General features: G+C 41.9%; 2 protein-coding genes and 1 pseudogene across 2 annotated transcripts; all 3 read left to right on the top strand.

Moving 5' to 3' along the window:
- Positions 1 to 3,355: 3,355 nt before the first annotated feature.
- On the top strand, positions 3,356 to 21,083 carry LOC139479740 (receptor-type tyrosine-protein phosphatase gamma-like; annotated as a pseudogene).
- On the top strand, positions 18,294 to 19,375 carry LOC139479578 (uncharacterized). The gene is made up of 2 exons (XM_071262415.1): positions 18,294 to 18,975; positions 19,326 to 19,375. Exons 1-2 carry the CDS (start codon positions 18,294 to 18,296, stop codon positions 19,373 to 19,375), a joined length of 732 nt encoding a protein of 243 aa, XP_071118516.1.
- On the top strand, positions 19,424 to 20,152 carry LOC139479577 (uncharacterized). The gene has a single exon (XM_071262414.1). It carries the CDS (start codon positions 19,424 to 19,426, stop codon positions 20,150 to 20,152), a length of 729 nt encoding a protein of 242 aa, XP_071118515.1.
- Positions 21,084 to 21,334: the final 251 nt, after the last annotated feature.

Below are 21,334 nucleotides of genomic sequence, written 5' to 3'. Positions count from 1 at the left end.
GACTGCGTGTACATTATGTTTAACGGCGTTTAGAACTGTATTTTATTGTTATCGACAAGTCCACGTGGCTATCCTAGTGGTCATTGTCACTGTTTCAAATGCTAAACAACTGCTTCTAAAAATATCTGGGAGAAGATTTGCTCGATAGCGAATACTGTTTCGCATCATAACTAAAGCGTACAGAGTAACCGATACTGATATATATGAGCCTTTGGGACGATGACGGTTTCTGGTGAACTTAAAAGTCAAGATTGCAAAGCACCACACCAAGATGGATTGGGGAATTAGCATATAGAGGCGGACGGAAAAAACTGGAGCACCGTCAGTTAACATTCACGTGTTCATTCAAATTTTTAATATATCTCAGTGCAATAATATAATATTTTACGAAACTTTAAGTAATTTATATTTGATGCAATCCATCACCATATAACGTTCTAAAAAAACGCGTTACTACATCAGGTGCAAACCCTTGATCATAAACGATTTTGTGTATGTGTATGTGATGTACATACAAACCGTAAAACAGTCATAAATGTACGTATCAAAATATATAATACACACCCTTAACCAATCAATCTTTCGAACTGATTTTTTTATATATGGTGAAACCAAGTATATTTTCAATAATGATCAAATAATAATAAATCCTAATGCGTCATTACAAAATGAAAAGTTTAGAACAATGATATACTCCGCCGGAAAAAAGATATATGGAAACATAAATACATATGCATGCTGCGGGGACTTTGAACCGGATGGACGAGATATACATCCACCGGGAAAGAGAGTTGTCACGCAGGGTCATGTGTCGGTACCAGTTCGCCGGGGACAAACAAAGCCGTCCTAGCATGAAGCACGACATAATGAGTTGTAACAGGCCACCAGAGGCGTTCATCGACATTAATAATAATAAAAATAATGATGATAATAATAATATTAATAATAATAATAATAATAATAATAATAATAATAATAATAATAATAATAATAATAATAATAAAAAACAACAACAACAACAACAAAAACAACGACGACGGTGGTTGTGGTGATGATGATGATGATGATGATGATGATGATTATAATATTAACAACAACAACAACAACAATAATAATAATAATAATAATAAATAATAATATTAAAAAAACAACGACGACGGTGGTGGTGGTGATGATGATGATGATTATAATAATAATAACAATAATAATAATAATAATAACAACAACACATTGCGCATATATCCACACCACTCAGGGGAATGCTCAAAGTGCTATTATTACCCCGGTCACTGGGTCACTGTGCACTCAGGAATCATTCTCAGCTCCCTGGAGAGTATGCAACCCAAGCTGTCTGTTAGGCGCTTGAAGGTTCACAACCATTGCCATCTCATCCTACCGTGTACCAATGCACTGCTAGGTGAACAGAGGCACATTTCGAACAAAGTGACATGCCCAAGGAGACGCCACACGTGTTACTTGATAATAATAAAAATACAAAACACATTATACGGCCTAAGTACCTCAGGCAACACACTGGGTGAATTGTTAGAGTCTGAACCAGACAGTCAAGTGATTGACAGCACAAACATCGATCTACGCAACTTGGATAAGATGACATGCTCCAATCAAATCAAGTATCCTGATCACCCGATCCCGTTTGTCGCCTCTTACAAGCATTGGATGCTGAAGACCAATTCTACCTCGGATCGTCACGTGGGAGCACCATTTAGGTTACACACAACCAAATGTTTTCCCATAGACTTCTATAGTAACGTTATGATTTTTTTTAAAATAACTAAGCATTCAACAGCTATTACCTGTACGTGTGTGCACAGTTTGGCCTTAGAGCAGCAATAAAAAAAATAAAAATGACTAGCTTAGCCAGCTCCTTTTCCGAGTACCGGAAGCTAAACACACCACCCCCAGTTTCGCACCAAATGTCACCTACTTGAAAATAGCTGTGGTCACATTCAGCATAAGTCATCATAACTGGATGGGTGTACATTTGAAAGACATAAAAATCTTACAGAATATCCTCCAATCACAGCCTGCAGATATCTCTCGATCTGCACTGAAGGCTGCCTACGAAAACCGCACTCTCCAAACTGGTACTGATTTGGTGTAGTAGAACCTTTAGCGGTGACGAGGGAACACACAAAGACAGGCCAACCGCCCCTCTACGCATAGATGTACACATTGCTGGTAGTAGCCGTATTAGCTGCAGTTATGGCAGCAGTGGTATTGGTATTGGTTGCAGTGGTAGTGGTATTAGTGATGGTAGTAGTAGTGGTAGTAAGAAGTTGCGGTAAACATTCATATAAGAACACCCACAGACTTATGAGGAACACATCGTTTCGGATTATATGCTTACTCTTTCATCAGGTGAATGAATGCTATGAGGTAGAGAGCATATATATGTACATGTAAGAACAAAAAAGTAATAAGATAAAAAAGACTTGACCCAGAGAGTTGCTTCCCTTTGATCGCGCACACGTTTGGTTTGGTGCGTCCCACGCTGAAAGTGCCCATCACTTTTTATGTGACTTGCCTTTGAGACAAAACACATGCTTATCATATAGTCGCTTTTATTTTCATAGTTTTATTTGATTCACCCGTGAAGATCCGGGGTAGACTAGATCTTCAGCACCCATGCTTGCCGTAAAAGGCGACTATGTTTGTTGTAGGAGGCGACTAACGGGATCGGGTGGTCATTCTCGCTGACTTGGTTGATGCATGTCATGGTATCCAAATTGCGTAGATCGATGCTCATGATGTCAATCACTGGCTTGTCTGGTCCAGGCTCGATTATTTACAGACCGCCGTTATAGCTGGAATATTGCTGAGTTCGGCGTTAAGCAACAAACAATCGAACAAACAAAATCATTGCGTGGCAGTGTTGCGGGAATTGGCCTATGATTTCAGTTTTGTTTCCTTCAACAAATGAGGAGGATAGTCGCTGTTCGGCCGACTGACGGGACATTTCGACTCTTTCCTCGGGAATTGATTGGATATAACAGGAAGGAAATTTAAAGAAATTAAAAGACAGTTGTAATGATAAATGTTACGATCTATGTCACAAATTCACGGGTAAGGGAGGATGTTATGAAACACTTACCCTTTCTACCAGCAAGCACACAAAAGCTTACATACAATTAAGGTAAAAATTATCATCTGAGGAATTGAGGGGTATTTTAGATAGGCGACGAGGACTCCGGGGAACAAGTCATCAACTTGCTGTGGCCTGTTTATACCAGCAAACACGGAAGAATAACAGTTTCAGTATGGTAATGCAACGAGTCTTGTTTTTTGTGATTGCGTTTATTCCGGGACCCGATAGCACACATGCACACCAGGACACAGATACTGTATGGCTGCACAGCCTACCAAGAGCATTCGGTAATGTTTCAAGAGGCAGTCACTGAAAGGTAATGTTTTGTGACGTAGATAACATTCATCATTGCACCTGTCTTGTAATTTCCTTCGAACCGTGAAGATCCGGGTTAACATAGGTCTTCAGCAACCCATGCTTGCCGTAAAAGGCGACTATGCTTATCGGGTGATCAGGCTCGCTGACTTGGTTGATGCATGTCATCTTATCTCACTTGCGTAGGTCGATGTTCATGATGTCACTCACTTGATTGTCTGGTCCAGAATATTGCTGAGTACGGCGTTAAACAACAAACAAACAAACAACCTAATGTTATTTCCTTGAAACCTGATTGAGTTTGTTTATAATCAAAACTGGCACGTACAACCAAAACCTTCATCAAAATGTGACATTTTCTGTATGCATACTTCTACAGCTTCTGTTTCATCATAAAACACAGTTTGTAGTGTAGCTCAGGAAACACAAACTTACTTTCACAAGTGGTGAGGAGAAATGAGGTTTAATGCCGCGTTCAAGATTATTGCAATGATGAAGCAATGTACATGCAGTGTGTGTGTGTGTGTACCAGTTCGGACGTATGCAGGTTTTAAGTCCTAGATATAGTTCACTGAAATGACATGCCAGTTTAACTTGGAAACCCCACTCAGACACTGAGTATACTGACTGGACCGATCAGTCCTTGTTTCATCCCCTTATTGCCGAGCGCCAGGCATGTAGCTCCATGTTATTTTGACACAGACCCGTCCCATGTTTCACTTCCGGTAAAACGTCCGTCATGAGTGTCACTGTCGATTGGAAATATTATTTTCACCTTTTGTGATAAATCTTCGTGTGGATATCATCAACTATTTTGGAGATTCAATCAGGTATCAGATAACTGCAAACAAATGCATTGTGTTCTGTTTAACATTTTAATGTTTCTTATATTTTCCAATGTCACGATGTCCTGTTTTCTGTATATATACTTGAAGGGGTAGATATGTTAAAGAAGTAAAATCAGATAGAATATGTCAGGTATGCAAACAAAAATGCATAGAGGATGAATACCGTTTTGTACGTGTGTATTATGCTTTTGACAATCTCGTGAGATAGTATACATACCCCCAAAATACTACTTATATCCAACATTACATAAATTTAACTTACTAATGTCTTCAGAAATCCAGAAACTGTTAAGCATTTTGCAACGTCTGTATATAATGAGTGAGTGAGTGAGTATGGTTTTACGCCGCTTTTAGCAATAGTCAAGCAATATCACGGCGGGGGACACCAGAAATGGGCTTCACACAATGTACCCATGTCGGGAATCGAACCCGGGTACTAGTGTAGGCACACTGAGAGTGTGTTGGCACCATGACTGTGTCTCCTTACCAGATCAATGGCATTACCCTTGGTTTGGATGGTGGCGGGGCTTAGGGGTACAGCAATATATGTCTTCACAGTGTTCCTTGGCTGGCTAAAAACCCCGTACTGCGTATCTCGTAGTCTATTCCGCATCAATGCAAAGACAAAACATGGAGGTACCTGACCTGAAAATGGATGTTATGTACTCAGGCTTAAAATGTCCAATCTATGAATAGACACAGCCTCCTCCATCATTTTCAACATCTCTCTGGATGCATGTAAAGGTCTTGTTTTAAGACGACTGGACAGAATAATTAGCAGGCACATTGAGAACACACACATGTTGGTAACGATCAATACACTATGTTGCAATAGTCAACCTTTGACTAATTTCTGATTGATTTTCTGATTATGATTGATTTTATTACTTCAGTGAAAATGACCAGTAGCTATTAACGATAACAATAAAATAATCCTATATCACCAAAGACTAATTATATGTAAGAGTCTCCGACGAACATGGGTCTAGATAGGTTTCTCTGTCAGTAATCGTTGCTTCATTGATCACTCTCTCATTTATATTAAAGTAAAATAAAAGAGCACTTTCAAATGCTAGATATTTTGTCTACAACTTCAGTATTCATGGTCTAACGTCCTTACTCTACAATACCCGACCGTATTCACAATAGTTTACAAGGCAATTTCTTTACGACACTGGATTTTTTTACAATGAATGTGGGAGGTAGACCCAAAACATTAGTTTCCTGTCCGGTAGCTTTCATTTATGTATCATAATGTATAGTGACCATATGCAGTTAATACCAGAATGAAAGTAAATAGTATCGGGTTTGAGTAGAGGACAAACATCACGTATGCTTGGTTTAGAAGGACAAATCAGATATTCTGAAACCGAAACATCAGCTTTAACATGAATTTATTTTGTCTATTAATCATTAATCAACGTCGTACAACATCACGATTTGGATATAAAGCCTTTTTGACACGTAGTTACAAAACACATGCACAGATCACCGTTTATCAAATGTTTGCATTGGTTCATGAAAAAACATGAGTTCAAAATAACGTTAACATGTCAGCCCAACATGTACAGGATCATACTCCGTATGTTAAGCAATGTTATGCTTAAGTCTTCAAAATGGTATGAAGCAGTTCTCGATGAGGGATTCTGGGTGCTAAAGTTACCATCTCTAAAGCACTACATGGACTCCCATCCGATAAGCACAGCATATAATATAACGTGGTAAAATATATATCGCGTTAATAGGTTATTATTAGGTCACCCCAGAGATTCCCTGATCGAACTGACCCCTCGTAACCTGTGCTCGTCATAAGAAGCAACTGACGTGGAACAGGTGTTCAGGCTCGGTGACGTGTTATCTAACCTGACGGCGGGGAACGTCTCCCCCAATCGAACTGTGACAGACTGCTGTGATATAGATGGAATATTGCTGGCTGCGGCGGTAAAACACATTCAATCACTCATTCGCTATAAGTTTGAAGCAGTTTCACATGTACATGTAGGTACTGACGTGTGATACATGTGTCATTTTCATTTAGATAAGCCATTGAGATGTTTCTATAACATTATATTGGCATGTATCCCTGAAGCATTTTCTTTCTTTTAGTGAAATACACTAAAGAGTGCACGCCACTCTATCAGTTGACCTGATAGCAACAGGAAATTACACATGTATGACTCACTGGTATCTGCTCGACTCACTTTCCGGCATTAATCAGGTTATGTTGAAGGTGCAATGTGGTGTAATTACTGTACGGTATTGACTCTGTGATACGACAACTGTGACAACTGAAACGTATATTGAATCTGTCAACCGGTTAAAAACCTGTAATATTTTTTCCGTAACCATTTGAAGAAAAGTGACAGCATCATTTCCAGAATCATAAGAAATCTATTTTAAAACATTGTCCATTGTGCTGTTCCGACTGTATCATAGGCATGTGTTTATGAATCACTAACAAACAGTGATGATACCAGGTTTTCGCGAATCACAAACACATGCAAAGGCAAATCAATTGTTCGTCTGAAACAACACAGGGACTTAAGGTACAAGTCAAAACAATGACTGGCTTCGGACATCGTCACGGATACATCAAGTTGTGAAATGTCCTCCACATGTGTACCATAGAAAACTTTTGCTCAGGCCTTGAACGTTGTGACCTTGATCAAACAACAAAGTCATCATACACTTGATAACTAATTGATCGTATTTGTGCATATAATATGCTTAGTTTGTGATTGCAAGCGTAACGAGTTGATGTCTCAATGATTGCCTAATGTATTGGTTTCTATGACCTTCGTATGTGCTTTTCATTTGTATGCATGTATCGTATCCACTTTTGATATATCACTCAGCTGATTTGCATATATGTGCATTCACTGAAACGTCCCTGTAATACACTTGGGATTTCCTGAATGTGTCATAACTTTATAATGTGAACGTCATGTATAACCCACATGGTTGGTGATGCTGAAAACATTGGTCTTTGGTGTTTCTGATTTAAGGATTCTGTCTGAAATGACCACCACACTCAGGCTGGACACGGCAAAATAGATCCAGACACACAAAGACAAGTCATGGATTGGATGAAGCAACTTCTCTTTTGCTCATGTTTTGTGTTAAATGGTAAGCTGACATACACACGCACACACACACGCGTGTATATATATATATATATATATATATATATATGTGTGTGTATTATGTATATATATATATGTGTCTGTGTGTCAGCCTGTCTGTCTGTGTGTATCTGTATGTCTGTTTGTGTCAATGTGTGTGTCTGCGTGTCTGTGTGTGTCTGCGTCTGTGCCCCTGTGTGTGTGTCTGTGTATGTATGCATATGTGTGTGTGTGAGTGTGTGTCTCTGTATATGTCTGTGTGTGAGTGTGTGTGTGTACGTGTATGTGTGTGTGTCTGTATGTTGCTGTGTGTGTTGTGTGTATGATTGTGTGTGTGAGTGTGTGTGTCTGTCTCTGTGTGTGTTTGTGTCTCTGTGTGTATGTTTCTGTGTGTGTCTGTGTGTGTGTGTCTGTGTGTGCGTGCCATCTTCAACATATATCTACGGAAACACTTAAGAAAGTATCTATTAATTGGTAGAAATTCTGATGAATCGGCGCCCTCTGGTGGCATATAAGATATTTGACCCAATATCGTAGCTATGACCCAATACTTAAGAGTATTGTAAGACATCCTGTTATATTCATGATGGTACGTGCTGTTTTCAGTGAGTCATCACGATATTTACGGCCATCTCCAATTACATCTTGGAGTTGGACTGTAGTGTAGGCACCGATTCCTTGAGTCTTTTCGATTAACACCTCAATAAAAAAGCTTCCGGTTAGAAAAAATAAATATAAAACACATGTGGCACTTTTATTATTAAATGTGATTCAAAGAAACTATGAAACTTGAAAAATGCACAAAATCTACATGTTTTCCTTTCATAAATATTATTTGTCTTATGCTCTTAAATAGTTGTTTTTTTCTATTTGTAACAGCACTTGCAGCCAGTACTCCTTGTAGTAACTGTGACGGTAACAACGTGACCTGTGTTGACGGTGTGTGTCTACCTCGCTGTGTCAATGTGACGTCATCTGGAGAGTGTCTCCAGTGTCTAGACTCCAGGTTCTATGGTAAACAGTGTGAACATGACTGTCCAGACACCTGTCTCAACTCTCGCTGTCAGATGAACAACACCCGTGTTGTGTGTACAGAGGGATGTGTGGCCGGCAAGAAGGGAGATAACTGTGGTGTTAACTGTCCTACAGCCTGTACACAGTGTGAACGTTATGGTGATGGTTGTACAGGACCGTGTCAGAATCCCCGGTATTACGGTCCACACTGTAGAACACCTTGTTCCTCCAACTGTACAGATGGATGTAATAGGATCACGGGGGAGTGTGGCAGCTGTGAGCCAGGTTACACAGGGGACAAGTGTGATGTTACCTGTCCCCCCAACTGTAGTAGAGAAGGATGTGACAAAGACACGGGGGAGTGTGACAGCTGTGAGCCAGATTACACAGGGGACAAGTGTAATGTTACCTGTTCCCCCAACTGTAGAGATGGATTTGACAAAGACACGGGGGAGTGTGACAGCTGTGAGCCAGGTTACACAGGGGACAAGAGTGATGTTACCTGTCCCCCCAACTGTAGTAGAGATGGATGTAATAAAGACACGGGGGAGTGTGTCAACTGCGTGTCGGGCTACAGAGGGGACAAGTGTGATGTTACCTGTCCCTCCAACTGTAGAGATGTATGTGATAAGGAGATCGGAAAGTGTGAGAGTTGTAAGCCAGGGAACAGTGGAAAGTACTGTAATATCTCCTGTCCTATCACCTGTAGGGAAGGATGTAATCAAGACGGACAGTGTACATTGCCGGGTGAGTTGTACACATATTATTTTATTTCTAACAATTCCACAAGGAAATAGACAAATATCGAAAGTAGTTGCGTTGTGATGTGATAATATGGCGGAGAATTTTGACAGTTGTGATACTAAAAATACATTAGAGACTATTTTGTGTGTTTCGCTTTAACTTTGGAGTATGTATCCTGAGTGACGAAACCTACATTAAAAAAAACAAAAACGTCTACAGACAATTATCCGATGGAATTCCGAGTAGGTCCGCGACGACCTATGCTTATTGTCAGAGCGACTGTAGAGATGGACGTTATAACAGAGGGGAGTGTGACAGCTGTGAGCAAAGTTAAGAGGGGTATGTACTGTAAAGATAGCCGTTTCTCCAACTGTAGAGATGGATGTGAAAAAGACACGGGGAATTTGTAACAAAGTGAAGAGTAGCAAAGAGGCTAACAGATAAACCTTCCCCCTCCAAAAAAAACTGCCCCCTAACAATTAACCCCGGTAAATCAACTCTTGGAGGGGATCAGAGACAGTTTACAGGAGACAGTGTGCAGTCGGTTATGGAATGAATATTGTAGTGGAGACATTAATTTGATATTTGGATACAATATTTTCTGATTGAACTAACATGTGATCAAACTAACATAGACAAAAATAGATACAGGCAACACGGAAAAGTAGATAATACCAGTGATATGAGATCAGCTGGAGGTCAATAAACACCGAGGTATAAATGGTAACCTTTGTTTTCTCCTTATACTACTGGAACTTGGAACTTGATAAATACCACATGCATACATATTTCTGATGAAATTCGTCAAACTCTAAATAGATTAGAAAATGAGTATGGTGTGTGCAGTTCCACGAACTTTGATACACCATACATGTTTTGGTTACTTTAGGCTGGTATAAATTAGTTCCACCTATTTACACCTTCCGTTTTCCAATCCGAATGATTTATTTCTTTATCAAACAACACATTTTGTTCTCAATCGATTACATTCATGTCAAGTGGTAAATCATATTTGACATGTGAGATAATTCTTCAATACAATGTATAGCTATCATCACCTGTGTATTCTTTAATCGTCTTTGAGTTGATGTATACTCACCAACAAAAGAAACGCGAACCATAGAAACACATAGAGACGTATGTACGTTGAGAATAGTCATTTCCAATGTGTACCACTTAATGACAAAACTCACACTCAGACAAGTGTTACCACAGAGTCTTTATTCTTATAACAATATGCTGCACGTGATTTCCAAACTGTACACGCTAATCCTGCACGAGACAAATGGTGTCATGGATATATGACGTCACATGTGATGCGTTCATGCGCGTCGGTTCACACAACATAACAGTATTTTCGTGTGTGCATCGAACCAATATAATATCTCTTGAATGTGAATCATACTTCAAATTTTAACCAACATGTATGGATTCGCGTTTCTTTCGTCATTGAGTATATTATGCAGCGTTGTTACAACAGTACATTTAATATGTCGACGGTTGCAGCCAGTACAGCAACTCGAGGTGTCATACTGGTGGTGTTGGCTGTGCTCATGATCCTGCTTCTTGTTGGACTTGTTGTGTGGAGAAGGTAAGCATGTAGATCAAGTAAGTTGAGTTGATAATAACAATTATGACTTTAAGAAATAATCCTGAAAGACACAGGTTAGAAGGTTCTTCTCAATATTTCATCATGCTTCACTAAAGTGAGATTATTCATGTCTACAATATATCGTTACAGACGAAGACGGAAGTTTAGGCACAAAGATGACCACCGGGTCATGGCTCCTTTCATTCCAATGGCTGCCCAGAATGAGGACACCGTCAGTGACATGTCTGACACGGATAACCCTCTATATGAACACGCCGGTGGCTGTAAGTGTACATTGTAGCTTGTAACATCAAGAAAATATAATGATCGATTTACTTGTATATAGAAAATAGAAAATTTCATATGTAAGATATCAGGATAATTGTTAAACGTAGCCAGTATAATGCAAGTGATGCTCTAGATTGGTTTTGTGATATTAAGACCAACATGTATATCTCCTACTGTTGATCTTTGTGTCCTTTCTCTCTTGTAATGTATAATGTACCGCCATGCTAATATAGTATCTTCGTCATTATCTGCTATACCTCCAAATATTCGTGTATTAACCTCTGTGTTTGACTGAACATTGAATTGAGAATGTTAGTACATGGAATTGTTCAGTGGCGTTTTTATTTACAGCAAGAAGTCCTCCTCAAGTACAAATGTGTCCGGAACTTCAGGGTGAAGAGTCAATCAGTTACATGGTAGAGGAGTTCATGGTAAACCACTCACATCTAAAGTTGCGACTGTCTTATAACTGTAAACATACATTTTGCTCCATGGATCGTTTTGTAATTCACCTCCATACATGTCTAACACTTAATACATGACTTCATGCCCAGTACCCGCACACATCCCATCATGGCATTATCAACACACATCCCATCATGGCGTTACCAACACACATCCCATCATGGCGTTACCAACACACATCCCACTATAGCCAGTAGCAGCACACATCCCATCATGGCGTTACCAACACACATCCCACTATAGCCAGTGCCAACACACATCCACCCATGGCCAGTACCAGCACACATCCCATCATGGCGTTACCAACACACATCCCATCATGGCGTTACCAACACACATCCCACTATTGCCAGTACCAGCACACGTCCACCCATGGCCAGTACCAACACACATCCCACTATAGCCAGTACCAACACACATCCCACTATAGCCAGTACCAACACACATCCCACTATAGCCAGTACCAACACACATCCACCTATGGCCAGTACCAACACACATCCCACTATAGCCAGTACCAACACACATCCCACTATAGCCAGTACCAACACACATCCCACTATAGCCAGTACCAACACACATCCCACTATAGCTAGTACCAACACACATCCCACTATAGCCAGTACCAACACACATCCACCTATGGCCAGTACCAACACACATCCCACTATAGCCAGTACCAACACACATCCCACTATAGCCAGTACCAACACACATCCACCCATGGCCAGTACCAACACACATCCCACTATAGCCAGTACCAACACACATCCCACTATAGCCAGTACCAACACACATCCCACTATAGCCAGTACCAACACACATCCACCTATAGCCAGTACCAACACACATCCCACTATAGCCAGTACCAACACACATCCCACTATAGCCAGTACCAACACACATCCACCTATAGCCAGTACCAACACACATCCCACTATAGCCAGTACCAACACACATCCCACTATAGCCAGTACCAACACACATCCACCTATGGCCAGCATCAACACACATCCCACTATAGCCAGTACCAACACACATCCCATTATAGCCAGTACCAACACACATCCCATTATAGCCAGTACCAACACACATCCACCTATGGCCAGTACCAACACACACCCCACTATAGCCAGTACCAACACACATCCACCTATAGCCAGTACCAACACACATCCCACTATAGCCAGTACCAACACACATCACTTCATGCCCAGTACCAGCACACACCCCATCATGGCGTTACCAGCACACATTCCACTATAGTCAGTACCAGCACACGTGCCATTCTGCACTTACCTAAAGAGGCGTCTATGCTTACGTACATATAATTGTTTTCAATCAATGAACATGGTGTTATCATAATGGAAACTTCAAATTGAGTACATAAATTAGGCTTTATGTGTATATAAAGTTCTTTTATATGTGTATACCTTTCTATCTCCAGAAATTACCCAAGCCAAACGCCAACTCAAGTCACTGTGGACTATTGGCTGAAAATATCTTTAAAAACAGATATAAGGACATTCTACCATGCAAGTACTATTTACGATGTTACACGTGTCTTCTGTTTCATCATTCGTTAAATTGTTTTATGTGTGTTGAAAGAAGAGAAATACCTTCCAAAATAAAACCGTTTAACATCACGGATTCAGAAGGAACTGTAGATGTTTTATGTGATGTTTCAGTTGACACCACCCGAGTGTGCCTGGCGGTGGAGGACGAAGATGGAAGTGATTACATCAACGCTTCCTACATTGATGTAAGTAGATAAGATCCAAATCTACATGGAATAAAATATACATGTAATGCCCAACCTGGTATCATTGATCCGGATGTTGTACATTTGGTTTGGGGTGGGGTGGGGTGGGGGTGGGGGGGGTGGGGGGGTGGGGGTGGCACGGGTGGCACAGTCGTCTAAGGCGCCGCGATTCGCTGTGCAGAGTTGCGTCCCTTGGGCACGCCAGAAACCTATAATTGTGGGTTCGAATCCCAATTCGCCCCGATAATGTTTCTAGGTTTGTCATCACCATACCCGTGCCCGTGGGTTTCACCGAAGTGGTAAACGTCTAAGACCTGCATCACTTCGGGCTTTCCTCCAACATTTAGCTGACACGCTGTGATATAACTGGAATACTGTTAAAAGCGGCTTTAAACCAAACTCACTCACTCACTCACTATATTTGGTTTGGAAATAAATCTTTGTTACGCCATATACTAGTATATTGAAATAATGACCCTATAATACTCACACATATCAAAATCACAACCATGTATTCCTTTCTGTTGTCAATCCAGGGTTACAGACAAGAAACGCAATTCATCGCAACACAAGGTTCGTCCTTTGGTATACACTAAATGAATTCAGTTAATGAATAGAAAGTTGTTTGCCCCCCAAAATGTTTTTTACACAAACGCACATTGTCAGAGTATATGACATGTTTTATTTAACAAAAGCTACATATTAACTTTTTACATTTACACATAGGCCCTTCCAGCCACGTGGTGTTGGATTTTTGGAGAATGATCTGGCAACTTGATGCAAACAAGATTGTGATGCTGACAAACCTTGTCGAAGCAGGCTTTGTAAGTTTAATTATTTCAAAGAAAAGTCAAATCAGAGTAACATAAACGACTCATGTCACCTATTGACACACCATCTGCTTCTCCATGTTTTATCTCAAGTATATTCATATTCCTCTCATGTATAGGCCAAGTGTGACCAGTACTGGCCGTGCTGCGGCATGGACTGCAAGACGTATGGGGATGTGTCTGTCCAGTGTATTGAGGAAAGGGTGTTTCAGCATTACACGACAAGACGATTAGCAATATGGAAGGTAAGACTTACACTGATGTTAACTGAAGTACACACACGTAAATGCCTTATTGACCCGTTAAGATTCAGGGATAGAATAGGTCTTCAGCAACCCATTCTTGCCGTAAAAGGTGACTCTGCTTGTCGTAAAAGGAGACTAACGGGATCGGGTGGTCAGGCCTTATTGACCCGTGAAGATTCAAGGATAGAATAGGTCTTCAGCAACCCATGCTTGCCGTAAAAGGTGACTCTGCATGTCGTAAAAGGCGACTAACGGGATCGGGTGGTCAGGCTCGCTGAGTTGGCTGATGCATGTCATCGATCCCAATTGCGTGGATCGATGCTCATGATATTAATCACTGGATTGTCTGGTCCAGACTCGATCATTTACAGACCGCCGTCATATAGCAGGAGTATTGCTGAGTGCGGCGTTAAACAACAAACAAACAAAACATGCCTTATTCATAAAGCTAATCATATTCATTTCGTATTGTATGACTGTCGCATGATTCACCATGCACATATCATCCACACATTGATTTCACTTTCATTAAAGCCCAACAATCCAACAAGGGTGATTTACCACCTGCACTACACGTCCTGGCCTGCCTACGGTGTCCCTGAGGAAGTGACGTCACTTATCGACTTCTATAAAGTTGTGAAGAACACAGACAAAGACGAGGGAGGCACAACAGTGGTGCACTGCAGGTGTTGTTTAATGTGTCTTGTTGGCTATCATTTACACTTTTTATGGCGAAAACGTAATTGTGTAGTCTTATGCAATTTAATTTAATTACAATACTTAATATGTTACATTTTGTAAAGGCAAACATGACGAAAGTATAATTATTACACATGTACAACCTAGTTTAATCTTTGACGAAATCTTTGCGCTCTATCTGCAGTTAGTGAGTTATTTGGGCTTAACGGCACTTTTAACAGTATTCCAGTTATATCACGGCGTGTCAGCTTAATGTGGGAGAAAAGCCCGAAGTGATGTAGGTTTCAAATGTTTATCACTTGGGTGAAACCCACGAGCACGGATATGGTGCTGACAAACCTAGAAACATAATCGGGGCGAACCGGGATTCGAACGCTCTGTCTGCAAAGCATGTTGTTTAATAATTGGACATGAAACCCAAACAGTACTAGTGCAGCCCTTTTCCAACAGAGGTTATATTGATAATACTACATTAAACATTAATATTCAAGTGAGCGAATAATCAATCTCGAGTACCTGCACAATATTTCCCATTGGGCGCATAAGGCAAAACAGCTATGAACATTTTATGTGGATCACGGAGAATCAGGATGACACAAGGTGTTCTCGAAAGGAGTAAGCTGTAGCATACAATTTGAACACAAAGCAGTTACACATCTTAATACACATCTTAATCTTGTGTTTGTTTAAAATGATAATAACCTTATGACGTTGACAGCTGTGAAAGGTAATTGTTTCTCATTAAGTGCTGGAGTTGGGCGGACTGGGACGTTCCTAGCCTTGGTGTATCTGATTGAGCAGGCAAGGGATGACTCCCGAGCCTGTGTATTTGAATGTGTCCAGGGATTCCGTATGCAGAGAATGAACATGGTTCACACAGAGGTAACGAAATATTGACTTTACATGTGTCAATTTGCGATCAATAACAGTACGTCATAGAGTTCGTGATTCTTTGGACCGCCTCCGTGGTCTAGTGGAACAGCATCCGCCCTGAGAGAGCGGAAGGTCCGGGGTTCGATCCCCGACCGCGTCATACCAAAAGACGGTACTTGTTGTTACCCTGTCTGGCGCTCGGCATTAAGAGGCTAAAGCAAGGACTGGTCGGCTCGGAGTCAGTATACTGTGTCTAAGTGGGATATACATGTTATGGTTCAATATCGGGTAATTTGTTCTCGACAGAGATACGCTATTGTCCAATACCGTTATAGTTTATTCGAATGATTACTCCAGCGGTGTTCATGTGTATGTTTTGTGAGGTATGCACGGATTATATCTGCGTTTTCCTCAGTAACTGTTCTTGCTTTTGTCTGAAATATACATGTGTTGCAATGCTTGGTTTCAGCAACCAAGTGGATGTTTTGAGTGTTTTTGTTTTTTAACCCCGCTTTGAACAGCATTTCAATTATATCACGGCATGTTAGCTTGACCCGGGAGGGATATTTTCCACTAAATAAATCTTAAAACCTTGGATTATAACGAAAGATCACTAATTTCTTGTACATTTAAGGGAAGCAACTCTTCACAGTGAATTGTGACGCCTAAGAAAACTGACCCATTCATGCCCAAAGAAAACTAAAATTATATTAATGATTGCAGGAACAGTACATTCTCCTGTACAGAGCCCTGATCGATGCCCTGCAGACCCGGGGGATACTGACTGACAACTGTAGACCTGTGTGGCTCCAGTGTCAGCGATGCTGGGAGAACTTCAGACATCATCCCGTGTACGTAAATGTTCCATTGTTGACAAAGACCAGTCCCGTTAACAGGATTCAGTCAGTGAGTTGGGTTTAACGCCGCTTTTAACAGTTTTCCAGTTATATCACGGCGTGTCAGCTTAATGTGGGAGGAAAGCCCGAAGTGATGCAGGTCTCATACGTTTACCACTTCGATGAAACGGATATTGCGCTGAGAAATCTACAAACATAATCGGGGCGAACCGGGATTCCAACCCACAATCAGGTTTCTTGCGTGCCCAAGGGACGCAACCTTGCACAGCGAATCGCGGCGCCTTAGACGACTAGGCCACCCGTGACACCCCCACCCACCAAGTTAGCAGGGAATGGAGAATGTGTGCTGTGATATCGAAACACTTATGGCAGTCATGAATTGCATTCAATTGAATGTGTTTATCGTTTAAATGACGCTGGAGTCTTTTACCGCAGTACAAGGCGGAACAGGCGGTAATTGGCATCATACAGTCGAATTTCACAATTCAATTTTTTTAGGTGGATTTGTCAAGCAAAAACTTCAGTAAACTGCATAATGATTATAAGTTATCATATTATCGGGAAATAATAAGTAGTGAATATTATGACATACTTCCCGTTGTTCATTGCAGGTGTAACGGTGTGCTGATGAGGTGATAGGAAGGCGGACAAGGGTCAGTCCAACTCACATGTCTTGATCAAGTGCATCGACAAACAGAAAACAATAAGTGAACGAAGTATTTACCTATGTTGAGCATTCTCAGGTTAATTCACAAAGCCTCAAATATTCTGTGCGATCTGTTTCGAGTATGACGACCACGTTTACTTTTCAATGACTGACATGCTCTCAGCCTTCTGATATAACGAGGAATTGTCACTTTTGTAAAGTGCTGTCATCCTTGGCGAAGTTGCGATATATGATCTCCTCGGGTAAGGGATCAGTACGTATATACCAACACACATCCCATCATGACCAGTACAAACACACATCTCGTTATAGCCAGTACCAACACACATCCCATCATGAGCAGTACCAACACACATCCCATCATGACCAGTACCAACACACAACCTATCATGACCAGTACCAACACACAACCTATCATGACCAGTACCAACACACATCCCATCCAGATCAGTACCAACACACATCCCATCATGACCAGTACAAACACACAACCTATCATGACCAGTACCAACACACAACCTATCATGACCAGTACCAACACACATCCCATCATGACCAGTACCAACACACATGCCATCATGACTAGTACCAACACACATCCCACCATGACCAGCACCAACACACATCCCATCATCACCAGTACCAACACACACCCCATCATAACCAGTACCAACACACGTGTACGCATCCCACCATGGCCAGCACCAACACACATCCCATCATGACCAGTACCAACACACATCCCATCATGACCAGCACCAACACACATCCAATCATGGCCAGTACCAACACATATCCCATCATGACCAGTACCAACACACATTCCACCATGACCAGTACCAACACACGTGTACGCATCCCACCATGGCCAGCACCAACACACATCCCATCAAGACCAGTACCAACACACATCCAACCATGACCAGTACCAACACACATCCCATCATGACCAGTACAAACTCACATCCCATCATGACCAGTACCAAAACACATCCCATCATGACCAGTACCAACACACATCCCATCATGGACAGTACCAACACACATCCCATCATGACCAGTACCAACACACATCCCGTCATGACCAGTATCAACACACATCCCATCATGACCAGTACCAACACACACCCCATCATGGACAGTACCAACACATATCCCATCATGACCAGTACCAACACATATCCCATCATGACCAGTACCAACACACATCCCAGCATGACCAGTACCAGCACACATCCCACCATGACCAGTACCAACACACATCCCATCATGACCAGTACAAACACACATCCCACCATGACCAGCACCAACACACATCCCATCATGACCAGTACCAACACACATCCCATAAAGACCAGTACCAACACACATTCCACCATGACCAGTGCCAACACACATCCCACCATGACCAGTACAAACTCACATCCCAACATGACCAGTACCAACACACATCCCATCATGACCAGCACCAACACACATCCCAGCATGACCAGCACCAACACACACCCCATCATGGACAGTACCAACACACATCCCATCATGGACGGTACCAACACACATCCCTCTAAGACCAGCACCAACACACATCCCAGCATGACCAGTACCAACACATCCCATCATGACCAGCACCAACCAACATCCCACCCTGGACAGTACCAACACACACCCCATCATGGACGGTACCAACACACATCCCATCATGACCAGCACCAACCAACATCCCATCCTGGACAGTACCAACACACACCCCATCATGGACGGTACCAACACACATCCCATCATGACCAGTACCAAAACACATCCCATCATGACCAGTACCAACACACATCACTTCATGACCAGAACCAACACACATCCCATCATGATATGTACCAACACACATCCCATCATGGCCAGTACCAACACACATCCCATCATGGCCAGTACCAACACACATCCCATCATGACCAGCACCAACACATCCCATCCAGACCAGTACCAACACACATCCCATCATGACCAGCACCAACACACATCCCACCATGACCAGCACCAACACATATCCCATCATCACCAGTACCAACACACATCCCATCATCACCAGTACCAACACACATCCCATCATCACCAGTACCAACACACAACCTATCATGACCAGTACCAACACACATCCCATCCAGACCAGTATCAACACACATCCCGGCATGACCAGTACCAACACACATCCCATCATGACCAGTACCAACACACATCCCATCATGACCAGCACCAACACACATCCCACCATGACCAGCACCAACACATATCCCATCATCACCAGTACCAACACACATCCCATCATCACCAGTACCAACACACATCCCATCATCACCAGTACCAACACACAACCTATCATGACCAGTACCAACACACATCCCATCCAGACCAGTATCAACACACATCCCGGCATGACCAGTACCAACACACATCCCATCATGACCAGTACCAACACACATCCCATCATGACCAGTACCAACACACATCCTATCATGGACAGTACCAACATACACCCCATCATGGACGGTACCAACAAACATGCCATCATGACCAGTACCAACACACATCCCATCATGACCAGTACCAACACACATCCTACCATGATCAGTACCAACACATCCCATCATGACCAGTACCAACACACATGCCATCATGAGCAGTACCAACACACATCCCATCATGACCAGTCCCAACACATACCATCATGACCAGCACCAACACACATCCCACCATGACCAGTACGAACACATATCCCATCATGACCAGTACCAACACACACCCCATCATCACCAGTACTAACACACACCCCATCTTGACCAGTACTTACACACATCCCATCATGACCAGTACCAACACACATCCCATCATGACCAGTACCAACACACATCCCATCATGACCAGTACTAGCATATATCTCCCATCCCTTACCCTAGAAGATCATATGAAATAGTCAGACTTGTAAATAACACTACACCAAACAATATCCTATCTGTAACCTGTCGGTAACATACCGTCATTATACACACATATATATGTAGTATACCAAGTACATATGTACAGATGTGGATTGGCTTTGTTTACACCATGCCATTTAATTGAAACATTAAATATGTTACCACAAAAGTGAATCTTGCAATGACCGCTAACTACGTAACGTTATTGCAGGAAAATTAGATTGTCACATAATGACACATGTTTGCTGTATATGTATTATACCAGATGTTATGGTAGTTGATAGACAAGGGACCGCCTCCGTGGTCTAGTGGTAGAGCGTCCGCCCGGAGAGCGGAAGGTCCGGGGTTCGATCCCCGGCCGCGTCATACCAAAAGACGTTAAAAGATGGTACTTTTTGTTACCCTGTCTGGCGCTCGGCATTAAGGGGCTAAAAAACGGACTGGTCGGCTCGGAGTCAGTATACTCTTTCTGAGTGGGGTAATCATGTTAAACTGCGGCATGGTATCTCAGTGAGCTAGCACTATAAATCGGCATCAGTCCGGACTAGTTCAAGCAGCCACACAAACGCACACACGTACATGCACGTCGCTATATAAGTGCAATAATCTTGGACGCGACGTTAAACCCCATTTCACCTCTCCTGATAGACTAGGGGATGTAGATACACATATATCACTGTCCTGTGCCTCCATGCTTGTATATATTGTAAGTAAATAACCATAATAAAACGCCTCTGGAAAACGTCATTCTGTTTTTCCTGAATAATTGGAATTCTTCGAACTAAGTGAATCAATACCATAGTACGATTGTGAAACAAACATTTCCGAGAGAGGTGCATTGATGCGAATGGTTCACCTCATTCTTGGTGTTACTATGACATGGAATCTATAAAGTCGCATGTGTGTTGGAAGCAGGGCCTTCCTTGTTGATCTGTT

The sequence above is a fragment of the Haliotis cracherodii genome, unplaced genomic scaffold, assembly GCF_022045235.1.
Source record: "Haliotis cracherodii isolate W230 unplaced genomic scaffold, xgHalCrac1.p SCAF_4, whole genome shotgun sequence".
Classification (NCBI taxonomy): Eukaryota; Metazoa; Mollusca; class Gastropoda; order Lepetellida; family Haliotidae; genus Haliotis; species Haliotis cracherodii.
The sequence above is the reverse complement of the archived record's forward strand: the minus strand, read 5'-3'. Positions and strand labels throughout refer to the sequence as shown.

Coding starts and splice junctions, on each gene's coding strand:
- LOC139479578 (XM_071262415.1), top strand. CDS start 18,294: ATGGCCAGCACCAACACACATCCCATCAAGACCAGTACCAACACACAT. Junction 18,976..19,325: donor CACACATCCCATCATGGACG/GTACCAACACAC, acceptor CATCATGGCCAG/TACCAACACACATCCCATCA.
- LOC139479577 (XM_071262414.1), top strand. CDS start 19,424: ATGACCAGCACCAACACACATCCCACCATGACCAGCACCAACACATAT.